This window comes from Pseudorasbora parva, chromosome 18, assembly GCF_024679245.1.
Source record: "Pseudorasbora parva isolate DD20220531a chromosome 18, ASM2467924v1, whole genome shotgun sequence".
In the NCBI taxonomy this organism is placed as follows: domain Eukaryota; kingdom Metazoa; phylum Chordata; class Actinopteri; order Cypriniformes; family Gobionidae; genus Pseudorasbora; species Pseudorasbora parva.
The window spans coordinates 9,554,045-9,574,055 of NC_090189.1; the positions used below are offsets into that span (position 1 = coordinate 9,554,045).

Consider the following 20,011-nt stretch of genomic DNA (forward strand, 5'->3'; position numbering starts at 1 on the left):
CGTCTGGTAGCCGCTCCTTAAGGAGGGGGTAATGTCACATGCCTGTCCTGTCTTGTGTGCACATGTGGGTTTTGTCATGTCTTGCATGTGCTCCTGTAATTGTCTGATCCCTCCCCCTTGTTATCTGATTAGTGTTGATTTCTCCCACCTGTTCCCTCTTGATTTCTTCCCCTTATAAGCTCCTTGTGTTTGTCAGTATGTGTTGGATCCTTGTGTATGTCTCGTCTACGTCTCCCGGTTCCCCGTGATTCCTTTGATATCTTTGAGTCTTTGGTTTATGTTTTATGATTGTGTTTCCCCCCCCCTCGTGGGTTTTGTTTTGAGTTTGTTTTATTTTGTAATAAATTATCATTTTTCTGCACTTGAGTCCTCGCACCAGTTTTACTTTGTGTTTAGACTTGACAACCTGGACACATTTGAGAAAAGGCTATGAGGAAGACTGTTATATTGGAGGAATTTAATTGCAAACTTGGAGATATTTATTGCACGAATGGTCTACCTCTACCTTATATGTGCAGATAAACACAGAACCTCAACACACAGACACACATATTCACTCAAGCCTTTAAAAATGCTGCTTATGAGGGATGCTTGGTGTCTCCTCTGAATTTGCCTCACCGGCACGCCATCCTCAATAAACCCGTCTACGGCGCGATGACTCTGATCTTTCAAATATTCATACTCTTGTGTAATCGATGCGCCATCCTAAATATGCGTGATACCCAGAAATTATATGATTTAATATGATTTCTGACCTGTAAGGTTGCCAGAATAATAATCATACACTGTTTGATAATAGGCCAGAGGAGAACTGGCACCCCGACTGAGCCTGGTTTCTCCCAAGGTTTATTTTTCTCCATCATGCTCTGACGGAGTTTTGGTTCCTTGCCACTGTGGCTTTTGGCTTGGCTTGCTCAGTTGGGGACACAAAAATTATAACACTAAAATGATGATCTAAGTTATTCAACTAAATATACAAATACAATTAATGATTGGGTCTTATTTAATTCTATAAACTATAGTACTGATCTGCCAACATTGTTGCTCTATGATAAATTAAAATAAGCTGATAACATCACTGTATTCTCAAGAACGACTGTACAGTCAAATCAAATTTTGTTGCAATATTGTCTTGTTTAACACTGTGAAGCTGCTTTGAAACAATCGTCATTGTAAAAGCGCTATATAAGTAAGTTGATTGATTGATTGATGCTATGAAATATGATCTATAGCAAAAGTTGCAAAGTTGAAATTGAACTTATGCCACTGATAGAAACCAACGTTTTTAAAATGTACTTCTTCAATACAGTCATCCATCAGGCAATATTTTATACATTAACAACTACAGATCACCTTACAGTTCAACCCATACATAGCTGTTACTCTCATATTATAATAAATCAATTAAGATTTCTATCACCCATCTGTATTGTATGCAGAACTGTTAGTTATCATTAACTAAACATGTCTACAAACCGAAAGGTTGTTGGTTCAATCCCCGGTTCCACCTGACCAAGTGTCGAGGTGTCCATGAGCAAGACACCCAACCCCAGCTGCTCCGGGCGAGCTGGATGGTGCCTTACATGGCTGACATCGCCGTCGGTGTATGAATGGGTGAATGTGAGGCAAAAATGTAAAGCGCTTTGGATGGCCATAGGGTCTGTTAAAAGCGCTATATAAATGCAGTCCATTTACCATTTACCATAATACTGGAAAAAAATATCAACATTAGATGAAAATGTAAACAAAAACAAAAAAAAACCGTAAACAAAAATTTAACTGAAATAAAATAAGTTTGGGTACTAAAATGAATAAAGGCAAAGCTGAAATAAAAACGATTTCTATTAAAGTTAAATAGAAATAAATAAATAAAAAACGAATAAAAAGCATGTAAAATGACAAAAAATAAAATCTAATTCAAAATATTAATAAAATCTATAATTGTATATAAATAATAAACTAGCACATCAGCAATGTCTTAAAATGAAGCTCTCATGGTTGAGCTGATGTACTCACCCCAGACTGCTGTGCATGTCTGCGTTACTATCATTAAAAACAAGACAGTTTTCACTCCCATGATTACAGATCAGCTGAAAGTTTCTAGCTTCATAAAATGTAATTTAACAACTTAAAATTATACAATTTCTGAATCCTAAACAGCCACAGCCGCACAGTGTCCTTCTTGATTCCCAAGTGTGAATGACATCACTGCTAAATTATGAATAGCTGATTGTTGTTTTGTAGGCGTGTCTCCTGGAGCTATTTTCATTTTTTTCCTCTACTGGATGTTGCATCAGTTGCAATGATCCCCCATACGTTTGATCAGGGGCATGGCCATCTTTTCAGAAGGACGGGGACCGAAATGGCATGTGTAATAACATTTGTTTCTGACCTTTGTCTAATTGAGTGATTTAATTAATCTCATCTCTTGCTTTTAATTTGGTAAGATATCAAATACACTGCTGAACAATAACCAGTCATATCTAAAATATTTTTACATTATATTTTATGCCAATTATAGGATTGGTTTACTACTACACTTGTGCATTATGTCCCCATGGATTTCATGCCATGTAAAAAATGTTATCGATTTATATAAAGTTTGGAAAAATTACAATTAAATGTTTTTATAAGAAGTCTTCTGCTCACCGAGGATGCATTTATTTAATAAAAATGCAGTGAAAAGTAATACAGTGAAATACTATCCTAATGTAAAGCAGCTGTTAACTATATATATATATATATATATATATATATATATATATATATATATATATATATATATATATATATATATATATATATATATATATATATATATATATATAGTAAACAATTTATTCCTGTGATCAAAGCTGAATTTCCATTACTCCAGTCTTCAGTGTCACATAACATGATCCTCCCGAAATCATTCTAATATGCCTGATTTACTGCTTAAGAAACATTTATTATTATGTTATTAATGTTTTCAGCTCCGAAACTTACAGGATATTCTTATATCACAATGACCTTTATCAAAAACTTGTCGGTTTCTGATTCATGACCCTTTAAAAAATAAAATAGAGGAAGTAAAAACTATTCATTTTTTAAAAATACTGAATTAAAGATAAATGTATTTAGCTCCTTATGCAAAATGATTACCAATAAAGACAAATAACGCTCCCTAGCCTGGAGTCAAATAAACTGTGAATTCTCACAATACCTAATTGCTTTCTAAATCCTGGAAACCATCTCTACTATAGATTCCCAAGACAGACGGAAAAGTACTAAAGTGCTTCTTCACCCTCTTAATGTTCATTATCTTATGGTGATGCCAGGATGCGTTTTACCATCTGATGACATCACTGGACCTTTCAGCCTCTATCTGGAGTCCATTTGATGCCATTATTCAACCCAAAGGGCCCATGGGAGAGGATGCTGTAATTACATGTATCACTCACAGCTCTGAAAGAGGCGGTGGTTTGAGTGTGTACAAAATCAGAATTTCATGATCACTGCCTCAGTGTGTCATTTTAGAGTAAGAAATTAATACAATTTTACGAAGGTTTCAGATAAAAATATCAACATATTTCGGTAACATTTTAGAATAAAGATCCACTATTCATGATTAACCACACAGGAACAAGTGAGTGATGCAGAATTAACACTCTAGTAACTACTATTATCTAATCAGTAACTACTATTTTTTCATAGCTCACAGAGGACTACTAAGAAGTACTGTATAATTAATGAAAGTAATGCATAATGTATAATTAATTATAAACTGAAGGTCATGCGGTAACCCATTAGTAATGACTTATGGTATTATTGAATCCTCAAGGAACTACTAATTATTTGGATCAGTATTCTAAAGTGAAGATGATGATAACCCACTAGTAATTACTTAAAGAGATAAATGAAAATGATGTCTTCATTTACTCACCCTAAAGCTGTTCCAAACCTGTATACATTTCTTTCTACTGTTGGAGGAAGATATTTGGACGAATGTTTGTAATCAAGTAGATCTTGGCAGCCATTGACTACTATAGTATTGCCTATTTAGGAGTGTCTACATACACTATTTGCACTAGTTCTGCCTAACATTGCCTGGTTGGGCCAAACAAGATTTAGAAAGATGTCCAAACATCTTCAGCGTAGTCAGTAGAGCATAAGGCTGGTTTGAATTTGCCCTTTGCCATAAATAGCATCCACAGCTATTTATACTTAGGGCAAATAGCTGCTATATAGTAGTGGAGAGCAAGCCAAATAAGTTTAATGTTATATTTGATATTATATGAGCAAACAAACTTGTTAATTTAATAATATTTCATCAAAGTGATCTAATAGTTATCATCACAAAAAAACAAAAACAAAACAAAGTTATTGTCAAGTTATTGATACAGTCACAGCTCACAATGAGATGTTGCTTGCTTTGGATAAGTCTCCTCTTACGTAAAGTATCTTTATGAACTGTTTATTTGGAATGACATTATAATCTGATTTTGCACCATTAATATGAATACATGTTGCACATGAATGTAAATAAGCAAAAATACACTGTCCTTGTAATTGTGTGAGTGTTTTTACAATATAGCTCAGCCAGACATCCTAAACGCAATCTCATGCTGGGACCACCTAACAATCCCCTCCCCTGTTTCTGTTAATGGAACAAAAAATGTACAATGTACCCTCCAATACAAGCAAACTTCTTATTTACATACACTACATTGCCAAAAGTCGTAGGACGCCTGCCTTTACATGTAAATGAATTTTAACAACATCCTATTCTTATTCCATAGGGTTTAATAAGGAGTTGACTCACCCTTTGCAGCTATAACAGCTTCAACTCTTCTGTTCCACAAGGTTTAGGTGTGTGGTTATATATATATATATATATATATATATATATATATATATATATATATATATATATATATATATATATATATATATATATATATATATATTTTTTTTTTTTTTTTACTATTATTCTGGAATCGCATTTGTGAGGTCAGGCACTGATGTTGGACGAGAAGGCCTGGCCCGCAGTCTTTGCTCTAATTCATACCAAAGTTGTTCTTTCGGGTTGAGGCCAGGACTCTTTGTGCACACCAGTGTCACGGTTCATGGATTCCCTGTCTCACTCTTGGGTGCGTGTTGAATGTAGGTGAGGGCGGAGCCTGGGATTGGCTCATCACGCACCTGTGGCTGATCACCTGCACCAGCTGCAACTCATCACCTTCACCCTATTTAGTCTCTCTGTTTCTCTCTTGTCTTTGTCAGAGCGTTGTTGGATGTTTCCCCTTGTGTCTCCGTGTTGGTTGTCGTTTCCCCCTTCCGTGAAACGCTGGATCCCTTCCCGGATTACCTGTACCGACCTCCCGAGTCACAGCTGCTCACAGCCTGCCCGTGTCGCCAACAGAGCCTCTCTCACTGCTCCGTCTTATCCGGACTTCTTCTGTGTTCTGAGTTTTGGCTTCTGTGACACTTCTGTCAATAAACTGAGTTACTTGCAATTGAATCCTGCCTCTGTGAATCCGTTACAGAACGCTCTGACCTAGACAAGAGAGAAACAGAGAGACTAAATAGGGTGAAGGTGATGAGTTGCAGCTGGTGCAGGTGATCAGCCACAGGTGCGTGATGAGCCAATCCCAGGCTCCGCCCTCACCTACATTCAACACGCACCCAAGAGTGAGACAGGGAATCCATGAACCGTGACAGTAGACATGACAAAACCCACATGTGCACACAAGACAGGACAGGCATGTGACAACCAGTCAAGTTCTCACTCATCCATGACTTTATGGACTTTATGGACCTTGCTTTGTGCACTGGTGCGCAGCCATGTTGAAACAGGAATGGGCCATCCCCAAACGGTTCTCACAAAGTTGGTAGCATGACATTGTTCAAAATGTCTCAATATTCAAAAAAATGTAGAGCCCCTTTCACTGGAACTAAGGGGCCAAGCCCAATCCCTGAAAAACAACTCCACACCATAATCCCTCCTCCACCAAACCTTACACTTGGCACAATGCATGCAGGCAAGTACCATTCTCCTAGTAACCGCCAAACTCTGGGTCCAGCATCCATCTTGTCCATCGGATTGCCAGAATCATTAAATTAGGCTCCGTCCACACAAAGCTAGAGCTTTCCCAATCTGATTTCCGCCCCCCTCATTTCAAGATATATCTGCGTACACACAAGATCACTGAAACCAACTCAAAACAATGTAGTATACATGCCAGGCCAGTGTGTGGTGCTGTAATACTGCCACAAATACAGTTTGTGCCAGTTTGACCTTACCAGAATGATGGATGGGAACACTAGATGAGATTCATCTGGATATGAGGTAAAAAACAACACATAATGTTTAGTTTCTCACAGAAACTGATCGGTCCATGTGTTAAGACATCAATGTGTCTTCACGAACAGCAGGGTTTTTGTGCATTTTGACTAAGCTTTTTTTTACTTTCATAGATTTGTTGCCTATTCACATGCATTATGACTGGCAGACTGCAAAGGTTGAAGTAAAAACTCGTCATCTGTGTTCTACTGAAGAAACAAAGACACCTACATCTTGGAGGCACTGCAGATACAGCACATTTTAATTGTGGGTGAACCATCCCTTTAATGCTAAATCACTGAAGTAACCCTTTAAAAAAAAACAAAAAAACATGGATATGTTTTACCCATCGACAGCCGGTGAAGACATCAGTTTGTTTCCCTAATTATTGTAGTTCTATATTCATTTTGATCTGACTCTGTCTGAGCATAAACTTTACCAAACATATCTTGTTTGTTTAGATAGGTTTCCATATAATGAGCCAGTAGGCTACTGTTAATAGCTGTGCACTAGGTTTCATCTTCTTTTAAAAGGCAGACATTTTTTTTATAAAAAAAATGTTATGTAACAAATGACACATTGTGGCTTTGTTTTTGTTTTTTTTCATGACCAAAAAACAACAACTTATTCACAATGAGACGTCTACAGGTTACAAAACCACATTACTTTTTACATGGATCATTGTCAAGATTACTTCAAATCAACACATGCAAGTGACCACTAGGTGTTGCCATGGAGACACAATGCACATTTGCTGCAATGTTTCATTAAGCCTTGGTCTGCCCATCACTAAACACGGGTAAGTCAATGGCAGTAGATGGTAGTTGGTGAATTCACTGGTAACACAATGTTCTCTATGCAGGTGAAGGGCTGGTGAAACAGTAAACAGATGATCTTGGTTGGCACAAATAAATAAACATAGGCAAACTGAAGACAGATCAGGTAATTCAGGTAGGTCATATGTGTTGTCATAGCAAAGACCAGACACTGAGGCTACGTTACGAGGCTACATTAATCCAGATAGATTTGAAAACTCTCTGTCCACACTACACTGTAAAAAATACAAATGGAAAATGTACTGGTAATTTTCTGCCAGTACATTATCCAGTAATTTTACAAAAAATTCTGTTAACCCTTAAAGCACAAACTAATGCAATGTGTAATTCAAAACACAGGTAAAACACCTGTAAAAAAAAAAAAACAATACGGAAAATTATTTTTAAAACTATTTTTACAGACTTTTTTTTTTTTTTTTTTTTTTTTACAGTGCAGCGTTTTCAAAAAGTTTCTCTGCCACACTGAAACGACTATAAACGCCAACAACTCACTGCACATGTGTAAAAGCTCAAGCTATCACGCAATTCTTCTGGCAGGATAATTTTTTTTAGCAAAATATCTCACATTTACTGATGCTTCCAGGTCCAACTCAGTCAACCATTATGTTTGGTCTAAAACGCATCTCCACTCGTGTTTTGCCACAGGACAGCAAATGCGAGTACATTTTCTGTCATCCTTGCAGGACTGTGATATGAAGTGTGCAAAGTAACGTATTTGAGCAACTGTGTGAAAGTAAATAGCACATAACTGGCACAAATAGAGGTATAAACATGCATATCTATTTGTACAATCTGCGTCATATCACTAAACGTGTCATCATTTTCAAATACCACCGTCTTTACAGTCCATACTATGACTTGAAGGCAGCGGTTTCAAATGTATCTGCTTTGGAGAGCATTTTCAAAAAGCTACATTTTCATTGACTTAAAACAACGTCTCGGTGTTGACGGAAGGCCAAAATGGAGAGAAAAAGGATTTCAAACGAAAAAAGTATTAGTGTGGATATGGCCTGAAGTGCAGGGCACAGAGGCAGATAAAGGGTGAGTTGATGAGGGTGATGAGAAACAGGTGCAGGTGATTAAAACTGGTGACTATGATGGCTGACTAAAGCCTAGTTCACACTGCCCGATTTTTGCCCCGATTTTGAGTCGCCGACAGGTTTTGTGAAATCGCCGACAAATGCCCGAGATCATAGGCAAATCGGTGCTCGTGCACGCGAGTGACAATCACGCAGTGTGAATAATCAAAGACGCGATCAGAGAGAATCGCCGACAAGTCGCCGACGCCGGTGAGATATTTGGCATGCTAAATATCTGGACCTGTCGGCGATTGAAGCTCCTGCTGTGTGAACAGCGTTCTGACTGAAAATTACACCGACAGCCAATGAGAGAGTGAGATACAGCACAGCAGGAGGTTCAGGGAGGAGTTATAGAGCAGAATATCAGTATTTTAATAGATATATTTACAATTCTATCAAACAGAAACAAAGGCCAAACATTTGCACATCCAGCCACAGCAGCAGCACATTACAAAATAGTTTATTTACCTCAAACTGTCTTTGCAGAACACAATCCTGGCTCCCTCTGTCTCCAACAATTTCTTCTGCCATAATCTTTTTTGTTTTTCTCCACAAATCAGCGCACATACAATTTGAAGCAAACTTTGTGCAGTTTATCATTGTGAACTCCTCTGTCATCAAACCATCGTGCAGTGTGAACACAGCAGTGACTGAATGTTACCTCAGATAGTCATGCAGTGTGAATAGAGCAGTGACCCGACGAGTTTGAAAATCGTGCAGTCTGAACTAGGCTTAATGGTGCGTTCAAGTCCTCCTGGGATGTTTGTATTTAAGAGGTAAGAAGTCGTGTTTACAATATCATGTGTGTTCAAGTCTCTTTGGTCGGAGTAATGCCTGGCTCACACTACAGCAGTTTTAGGCCGATTTATGCCCGATTTTCCCCTCCCGAGACTCGGGGTTTATCTTTTCCAATGTTCGGCGCAGATTATATGGTAATGTGAGGCGTTCACAGAACAAATCTTGCACCTCCCGATCTGCTCTCACGCAAATCGGGGTCGCCCCGATCATATCAAACATGTTTGATATTTATCGGGATGAGCAAGATTGTAATAACGTCAGTACTGTCACAATAGCCAATATGAAATAAGTCTACGACGAGACGGACATTTCAAAATGGCGATCGCGAGTTAAGTTGCTGTAGTTTGCTGGAGAGAGAGAGAGAGAGAGAGAGAGAGAGAGAGAGAGAGAGAGAGAGAGAAGGAATATCACCATTTCAGCATTTCTTGCTTTTCATTTGACAGCACAAATCTATTACACTGTAACTGGTTACGATCGCTTTTGAACTAGGCAGCGGAAAACATTATAACGGTAAACATTCCAGCACACTATAGTGTGACCTAACGCTCGTGCAGGGTTCGCCTAAAATACTTAGAAATAAGAAAACAATAAATGACAGTCGTCTGAACGTTCCTTCACTTTATTCTTGGTCACACACGAAATAACCAGCCTGAAAAGTCGATCACGTGACACACTTCCTCTGGCACGATAATCTTAATAATATTTTGTAGTGTGTGATGCTCCTCGATTTCCAAATCTTGTAGTGTGAGCATGTTTAAGATTTGAGGGAAGAAAATCTGCAAAGATTCTCCTGAAGTGTGTGCTGCAATCAGATAGGATTTTAAAACTCCTGTAGTATGAGCCAGGCATAAGATGAGGGTGTACCTTCTTTTAATGAATTTCACGAAAATACAGCAAGGTTTGTTAACTCTGCTTATAGAAAATAAAGAACAAAGAATGCGCATCAGGTGAGTTTTAATTTTTTATATTTTTAATTAACCTATGAGGCCACTGTTAACGGTATTATATATATTAGTCTAATTGTTATATTATAATGCTAGCTTACTTTGTTGTAGATGACAACCTGACAGTGCCACTGCTATACCCGTTATATTCAACTACAGATGTTGCGTCCATTGATTCCGCCATGTTTCTCACTGACACGCCCCCAACACGTACAGATCTGGGCTTAAAGAAAACCCGAACTTCCAACTGGTATTTACGACTTTGTGGCGGAAATACAATCTTTACGACATGACTCTGAATAAAACTAAAACTGAACTATAAAACTGAAGTTTTATAAACTAATAATTTCGGTATTCTCGGTTCGGGGCAAAAATTTCGGAGTCCGGACGCCAAATACGCATAATCTATACTCTTTTTAAATGATGCAAGTGTGAACTTGTGAATGTATCATAAATGCAGGTGGTGAGCAGGAAGGATGCTGGGAAGTAGGGGTGTCCATGGTTAACCGATTAACCGTTAAAAAGTGCGTAACCCAGTGAAACATTTTGCACGGTTAAGTGGCGTCAATGACGTACTTTGAATTTAGTTGTTATATATTTTTGCACCACTAGAGACCGCCAGAGCACTCCCAGACATTTGTAATATCCACAAGAAGAAGTCATGACCAGCTTTCTAACATGAAGCAGGCAAAGAAAAGTACAGCGTGGGAGCACTTTAAAATTGAGAGTGACGGGGCAAAATGCAAGTATTGCAATGCAGTGCTTACCGCATTTTTCAGGCTATAAGTCGCTCCGGAGTATAAGTCGCATCAGTCAAAAAATGCGTCATGAAGAGGAAAATAACATAAGTCGCACTGGACTATAAGTTGCATTAGGGCAGAAGCAGAGCGGGAGCTGCGCGAGCTGTGCATAACGGATCAGAAGAAAGAAAGTTTGAAGTGAGAAACTTGTGAGGGACTAGCGAAAAGCAGACGTTACTTTAACTGTAATGAAGAAAACAAAAAAAGCTAATCGCGGACTGAAAGCAAGATGGCCAGAGCTGAAGGAACGAGTCCACAGATGCTTGAACTCTCTGCCGGGAGAGGCTCGGCCGCGCGAGTCAAACGCTGTGTGAATCATTCTCCGCTGCATATTTTACTACATGCTCTAATCATGCAGGCGCCCTCGCGGCCACTTGCATTGCTCGTGAACTGGAGCGCATCTCATCCTAATTTAACGAAACTCAGCGTACGCCTCGCAGACATGAAATATATCTTAAGAAAGCTTGAAATGTCTTTTAACAATTTAAACCAAAAAGAAATAGGCTACTCTCTGATTATGTAATCCATGATGTGCATTTCTCTCTATATGCGCGTTCACTACAGAGATGGCGGTCGTCAAATTAATAAACTAAAAATAATAACCCTGACGCACACTATGGTTAACCGAGTATTAACCGCTAAGGGCCTCGGTTAACGGTTAATGAAAAACTTGAAAACGTGCAGCCCTACTGGGAATAGTAGTGCAGATCTGACAGGTGACTTTGACACTGATTAGGTCTGCAAAACAAATTACAGAGAGCACAAGCAATACTGTAAATACACTGTAAACAATTAAGCACTTCTGTTAACAATACACATTGAAAACAATAAATGGGAGAGTAAATGGATTTGAGGACTAGCGGTCTGAAACACTGCACTCAGACCATACATTGATGCATGTGGTTGGGACATAAATCTTCACAGAATGTTTAAGAGCTCAAATGATCTTGAAACTTAATGCTTATTAAAGACCCTTTGAGGATCCATTAATGTCTAGTGGGAAATGGACGTTTAGGGATGTCCTAAGATTATCTGCATGTTCACACCCTCTGCGCTCCAGTAAGACAAAGGCCGCATTTACGCTGCAGGTCTTGATGCAGAATTCTGATTTGGTGACTATATTACATTTTTTGACTATCCGCTTACATCATCTTTTAAAAGCTACCCGCATTCGATATTTGCATTTACGTTACACTGGCGAAACAGACAAGATGTTCTGACCCAGAAAAGGGAGTGATATGCAAGGGATGCTGATCTGATTCATATTGGGTTTATTACCACATATGAGTGAGGCCTGAATCCGATCTTAGGATATCGGAATTCAAGCATTTTTTCCCTGTTTACGCATTCATATGATGTGAAATATGACGCATTCACCTCATATCCGATCTGTGACACATGAGAGGGAAAAATTGGGTCACTTGAACCATGCAGTGTATTTGGGACCAAAGAAATAAGACAGCTCAATCAAAAGTTTTAGGACATAGTACAGTTTAGTAATTGAAATTCATAACTGCCAATAATGTCAAGTAGCCACGCTGTAAATGTGACTCAAAAAGGAAGCATAGGCTACTAAAGTACATTTCTGAAAGGTGTTTTGTCTATATTGTGATACACCAAAGGTTAACATGCAACGACCCGTGGACGTGTTTGGGGGTGTCTGTACTGTAATGACCTTTGTTTTTTAAACAAATATTCAATCAACTCTCATGAACTATGCATCATTTGAAAGCTAAAACACTCAAGAATCATGTTCTCAACTTATATTTGCAATGAATATACTGGAGAGGAAAGGGTTTAATTAAATGCTGAAGGACTGGCCATGTAAACATCAACAAAATAAATGGCAGTGCTTATCTTTCATCTTCTGTGGTTGAGATGAGATAGGACGAATCCAACAAACACCACCATGCATTTCAATGTAAGGGTCCACGCTTCAAAACGCTTCCCACTTTTTAATGCAAAAGATCCTCCTTTGTTTACATGAGTTCAGAGTTATTCATCATGTCCATTTTCAATGAAGTATCGATTCTAGTCCGTATTCCAACATTTCCGCCTGTAGTTGAGACCTGCATCCTGTAGCCAAAAAAACATGCTTGTATCATATTTTGCTGCTGCTAGGGGTGTACGCTCCCCCCCCCCCCCCCCAATATATATCATTCAATGGATTTAAAATTGGTTACAGCGACATGCTTGCTGCAAATATGTCCTTGCTTGCTGCGGCTTGGGGTGATGCTTCCCCTATAAGATTGGGAAAACCAAAAAACATGCTTGTATCACCTCACGCATGACAGAGGGAGCTCGCGGGTATAAGGGTTCCAGATTGCAAATTGTAAGTAAAAAAAAAAGTTTCTTTTTTTAATGAGAAAAAAATTCAGTTTTTTTCTCATTAATGTACAAACAGCACCCCATATTGACAGAAAAACACAGAATTGTTGACATTTTTGAACATTTATAAAAAATAAATAAATTAAAAACTAAATATCACATGTTCCTAAGTATTCAGACCCTTTGCTCAGTATTTAGTAGAAGAACCCTTTTGATCTAATACATGCATGCCATGACTCTTTTTACATGACTGACTTAAGCTGAATAACGCGTTTAAAGTTGCTTTACGGCAGAATTTGTTATTAAGAACCTTCCACCACAGATAAACAGGATACATAATAATGCATATAATGTACTGAAACTGGCAAACAGGAAAAACACATACCAGATCATTAAAAAAAACTTAAAAAAAATCTCAGTCTTTATTGCAAGCCTGGTTTTAGTGACAGATGTGGACTTCATTGCTGTGTTCCTTTATGTGGTTGGCTTTTTTGCCTTTTCCCTCCTCAACACAGATCTGATTTGTTGTCTGCACTGAGACGAGCCGTAGTAGTACAGAAAAGGATCCAGAAAAACACTTGCGCTCCCCAAACACACAGCCAACAGGTAAGCAGTGTATGATGAATCTCCATCCTCTCCAGTAGCTAGACGAACACAGTGGTACAACAGGATGCCATTGGTTGGAGCGAAACACATCACAAACTCAATCAGCACGGCAATAGCCATAATCACAGCTCTCCTTCGGTGGCCTGAAGATGATGATGATGATGATGATGATGTTGCCAAGCGATCAGACTTTACACTGAGTACATATATGATAGTAAAGTAGCTCACTAAGGTGACAAGCATTGGCAGGAAGAAGTAGAGGCAGGAGAGGATGGAGAACAGGTACACATAATACAGCACTGAAGGGTCGTTACGGAGCAGTGCATCATGACAAGTGACGCCCACATCATTAACCTTGAGCGTTTGTCTCATTAAGAGAAGTGGCACCGTACCAGCAAGAGCCAGCAGCCAGACCAGCACACACACACACGTGGCTTTCCTTGCGCTCCTCCAGTTTAGAGAGGTGATGGGAAACGCCACGGCCAGCAGTCTGTCCACACTCATGCACATCATCAGCAGTAAGGAGCAGTACATGTAGCAGTAGTAAGCTGCACTGAGCACACGACACGCCACCTCACCGAACACCCAATCTGAAGCGTTCAGCTGGTAGTGGATCTTCAGAGGCAGCAGCAGGGTGAAGAGCAGGTCCACACACGCCAGGTGAGACATGTAGATCACAGCTGGTTTCTTCTCTCGAATCCTACAGGTGAACGTCACCAAGGCCAAAGCGTTCAGGGGCAAACTAATGAGGACGATGAAGATGTAGAACGAGGGCATGACGCGTGTGACCATCAAGCCTTTGAGAAAGAGAGAAGCCTCTTCTGAGATATTCAGTGAAGAACAGTTGATTGGTGCTTGGTCTGGAGTAAATATGTTTGTTTCAACAATATAACTGCACAAGATGCTGTCATCTGTTGATGAACATACAAAAGCACAAAACCATTATGAAAGTTCATACAACAGGGTCTTTCTTTTCTTTTTAATGACACCCCTCCCCCAACCCCCATCAAAATAGTGTCCCCATATTGTGATACTATTACGAATATATAGACATAAATTAGTCTTTTGTCATTTACAATCTGAATGCAATAAAGTGCTGCTTCATCACTGACAAACAGATGGCGTGGCTGGGAAACATTTCTCTGCACTGTGTCATAGTTTGGACAGACATTCAGTTTACAGCAGAGAGCGCAGAGGATCTCATTGCCTTATGTGGTTTGTCTAATTTTGTTATGTGGATGTATCTCTTGGATGCACGATTTTTTGATTACAGTAATTTTGACAATGCAGACTATGCAGGGGAGACCATGGATGAATGTAACACCTTTTGTTTGAGCATTGGTAACTCAGTAATTGATTGTGCTAGACCTCTCAAAAATTGATATGTTACCTACATTTGTCTACTACAAATAGAACTTGCTTGGATGTGTACTACACAGTCACAGGTTATGTAAGTTAATTTCAAACACAAATAGTTCCGTTAGCAACCTACACTACTTGGGTGAGTTGTAACAGTCAGGGGATAGATGTAAAAATGACAGCTAATATGCTGAAATAAGATCCACACAGTCTAAATTTATGCAAGAATATTATTGAAGAATAAATAATAAACATTTTGAAGTGAATTGTATTGTTATACTTTTATTATTCAGCAAAAAAAAAAAAAAAACGTGGTGTGTTTGTGTCTGTATCTGTAGGGGCGAAACGGTACATAAAACTGACGGTTCGCTACATAGCTCGGTTTTAAATTTACGGTACAGTACAATTTCGGTACGGCAGTTTTACAAAATTGCTTTTAATTTATTTTTATTCAACACTGGTCTGTCCTTAAATTAATTCAATTGTAACTAAAAGTTTTTTTTTTAAAGATAATGCTGTAGTGTAAACTATACAGAGAGCCCTTACTTACACATTGCTATATATTAAAGGTTAACAACAGAGCCCAAACTACTAGCCTAAATTCAGTTGCTATTTATTTTTAAATATAATAATCAACACTCAAAGCAACTCTCTCTATTGACTTTGTATTGTGTGAAGTAACCTCCTTGCCATTTCTGACTTATAACAAAAAAACAAAACACTAACAATGTCTAAAAGCTAAAATGTGTCTAACTAAAATCTAAAAGAAGTTTTTACAAGCTGTTGACTCAAAAAACAAGCGTTTAAGGACATAAAAGTGGATACAAACAATAGAGACAGAGTGTGACATGCTATATTGCACTGAGAACTACGCCCTGGAGGGGAATGTAATCAGCGACAGGAAATATAAGGATCCCGTAATCTTAATTTTTGTAAATGTTTTGTGTGTTATTTGGAAATCAGATATAGAATATCAAGAAAAAACAAAACAAAACACAACACACGTCGTCCTTGTCATCACAGAATCTGACCATTGAGAATAAAGTGTGTCATCATCAAAGCTTTCACAGCCGATTTTGAGCGAGTGCAGTGTCTGGACCTATGTGGCTGGTCTCGATTTGCTCTTGCGGTGTTTTGATGGCACATGTGATCGTTAGGCGGCTGCAGTGCAGATCAAAGTTGGATACATTTTCTAACCAGAATTCACAGCTTTTGTCAAGCGGCAGCTGAGCTTTGCGGCACTGCATGAAGTCAAACAAGCCTTTAAATACAGGACTACAGAGATCACATGACAAAAACAACTAATAAGAACAAGACACATAAGAGACATGATCATGGCTGCGTCCGAAAACCTGGGCAGCTGACTCCTTGCCTCGCTGCTTCATCAGACAATGACTCTACAGGCAGCGTTTTGTGCATGAAGGAACCTCACGAAACTAATTTCGGACAGAATTCTAAGGCAGTGTAACAGTTTAATGATCTACAGTAATATAGTAATATATATATTACTCTCTGTCTCTCACTCTCTCTGAAATAGATGTAATGATTTTAATAATTAATAATATTAATTGACATGTATGAGTGTGAAAAAAATTATGCCCAGATAAATATAAAGATAAATAATTAATAAATATAGTATTTAGTTTTGTTCACAAAATTCTATGATAATTAAGAATTTCAAAATCCATTTGACCTGAACAAAATATACATCTATTACTTAAATGTAAGAACATAGTAGTTAAGGCCACCTAATATAAAGTGGGTTCAATTACAATATATATGTTTAAATTTCAGTGCTAGATTAATTCATAGATTCATTTAGTTTGTATATGATTATAATGTACTTTGTAAGAGAGAAGCATCGATCAACAGGAAGACAGCTACTGTGTAAGTGTATGTAAACTTTTCTCATTTGATTTTTTGTTCAGCTGTTGTTAGATAAGTTTGTTTGTGTAGTGTATTGTCATGTATTAGTAGTTCTGGTGTATTCTCGCAGTGTGTGGTGAGTTAGCGTTTGTTCTTACGTGTGTAAACAAGTTTGTTAAAAATGTTGTACATGGTACACAACTCTAGCCGTCTTTTTTTGCGTTTTTGTTAAATAAACACATTGTGAAAAATGTTTTTGTTTACATGTTTTGGGTAAGATTAGGCTGGGTTATGGCTCAGTTTTGGTGTTTCTGGTTAAAGGGTGGTGCTGATATGGTTAACTTGTAGCTGAGAATTCGTACAGATAATAAACCTGTTTTGGCCCAGTTCAGGGCCAGTTAAGGCTGATTAACTGGCTGAGATTTGGGCCAGTTATGGCCCATTTGTGACCCTGGTCTGTAATCCAGTTCTGGGCCACCTTAGAGCCGTCATTCTTTGCACAATTTGGGCTGAGGGAAAAGTGCTTATGTGGCCCGGAGCTGGGCCAGAAAACATTTGATAAACACAGAACCTCCATACACAGACACATATTCACTCATGCCTGTAAAAATGCTGCTTATGAGTGATGCTATGAAATATGATCTACCGCAATAGCGTGTCCTTTGCAATGATGAAATGAAACTTATGCCACTGATAGAAACAAACTTTTTGTGAAATATACTTCAATGCAATCATCCATCAAGCAACATTTTATACATTAACACATACTTTATTGCTTTAAACAAAGTTTATTGCTTCTTAGTTCATGTGTAGGAATGTAGAATTTGTTCATTCTTCATAGAGCAGGACAAGGAAGTGAACACAAGACAGTATCATGCAGGAGATGATAAAATGATTAGATGATAATCTAATCACAAGATGATTCACAGCTTTAGACAATGAGGGTGTGATGACATATCTGATGCAAATCAGGAAGAGGAGAGAGAGAGAGAGAGAGAGAGAGAGAGAGAGAGAGAGAGAGAGAGAGAGAGAGAGAGAGAGAGAGAGAGAGAGAGAGAGAGAGAGAGAGAGAGAGAGAGCTTTGATCATTTTTTAAAAATGCCTTGTTGGTCGCTGCAAGATGCAGATGCCTAAGAGTTTTATTCATATCAGATGAAACAATAAAGATACTGTATTCTTCTCCCAGTTTACCAGCCACTTTTATGTAGGCCTATTTCCGGAATTTTTTTTTAATTTACATGATCCGACAGATCCTCTGAACTGAACTCATGACGCTTTATATAAAAAAGTTTTTAAATGACAAGACACATTCACTTATTTGACAATAGGAATAATATTTTACAATATAGTAAATAAGGTTGTGAATATTTTTAATAAAAACAAAAAAAATGAATAAATTTGATACATCTGTCTGTATGGCTACATGACATATCACCAAGGAAATAAAACATTCTAAAAGGATCTTCTAAACTAGTAACTGTCGCCTCTAAAAACTCACGCTGGGGGGTAAAATATAGAGCACCTAAAGATACCCAAACTCTTGTATATTTCATTTGTATAGAGAGTCTGGCCACTCTCCATTGACAAGTGTTAACTTCCTTGAAGGCGGGTTCTCTTAAAACTATTGAACTTTCATGGCTACTTGAAAATAAAACTTGAGCAAAAGTAAGTAAGAGGGCGGAGCTAGGCTAGATACCCCCAGCCCACAGAAAGTTTTTCCATTTGCGGTTTTGCACCCACACAGAAGACTGCTTGCACTACATACTTCTTGAATTAGGTCTTTCGACACAAACACGACCAACAATCATCCCTAATATGTTGTTTATTCTGATTAAAGGACCCAATTCGTAAGGGAAACTCCTATCATTTAAACGTCTTCACACTACTTTTTTATATTTTCGCTTATGTGCTCCTGACAGGTGCTTCTTTCCATCCATCGTGATCTTTTTTTGTGTGTGGTTAACACGTCATGCGCTGTATTTTGGCCAGAGCGTGTTCAAGTTCACTTCTTATCCAACATTCACAGATTTTCTTTAATTTTTTTTTTTTTTTTCTTTTTTTTTTTTTTTTTTCTTTAATTTTAAAGATTTTTCTTTTGATTTTCTTTAATTTTAATACAATATTATTAGTTATTATTAGTGTTTGTGTATGTAAGAAAAAATGAAGTCATGATGCCCCCTAGCATCCTGGACCCATATGCCTGGCATACTCTGCACCCCCCAATAACAGTGCCCCTGGGTACAGGTCTGACTTCATTTTACCCAGATCAGTGTTGTTATACTCACTTCTTTTAGGAGGTTTCCCTGAATAAAATTCATCAGATGTCTGGTCTGAAAGATCATTGTCATCGATTGGATTATCAGCCTCTTTAAAGCAGTTTACAGAACTCTCTGTAACCAAACATGACAAAACAATATCAGTGAAAGCACATTAACTGCTTAAGACAATTTGGTCTCATTTTCAAAAAGGCCTTGATTAGGATGTCCAGCTAATTAATTTCCTGTTATCAGTGCGCACTATTAGCAGCCCATCTCTTAGCAATCGGATCTCTGTCATAAAGATTCACAGATAAAACAGAAAAAATAAACTCTCAAGACATGCAGGCACATAGAAAGCATTGCTAAGAGTCTAGTGCTCACAGGAAATGGCCATAAGATGCAGAGGGAACAGATGCAATGAAGGCCCTTTATGTAAAACATAATGTAAAAAATGACCTAATGACATAACAGCAACACTTTACAACTTAAAGGGTTAGTTCACCCAAAAATGAAATTGATGTCATTAATGACTCACCCTGTCGTTTCACACCAATAAGACCTCTGTTGATCTTCAGAACACAATCTTTTTTTGAGGATTGAACAAAAACGTGGAAGAGAACAATGCTGAATAAAGTCGTAGTTTTTGTTATTTTTGGACCAAAATGTATTTTTGATGCTTCAAGAAATTCTAATTAACTAACTGATGTCACATATGGACTACTTTGATAATGTTTGTATTCCCTTTCTGGACATGGACAGTATAGTGTGCATACACTTTCATACGCTATCAGACTAAATATAAAATATCTTAAACT

The 20,011-nt window shown here is 38.0% G+C and overlaps 1 protein-coding gene across 1 annotated transcript; it reads right to left on the reverse strand.

Moving 5' to 3' along the window:
• Nucleotides 1-12,895: 12,895 nt before the first annotated feature.
• Nucleotides 12,896-19,307, reverse strand: LOC137046648 (proteinase-activated receptor 1-like). The gene is made up of 2 exons (XM_067423949.1): nucleotides 19,224-19,307; nucleotides 12,896-14,624 (listed from the first exon to the last, which is right to left on the reverse strand). Exon 2 carries the CDS (start codon nucleotides 14,503-14,505, stop codon nucleotides 13,582-13,584), a length of 924 nt encoding a protein of 307 aa, XP_067280050.1. The 5' UTR covers nucleotides 14,506-14,624; nucleotides 19,224-19,307; the 3' UTR covers nucleotides 12,896-13,581.
• Nucleotides 19,308-20,011: the final 704 nt, after the last annotated feature.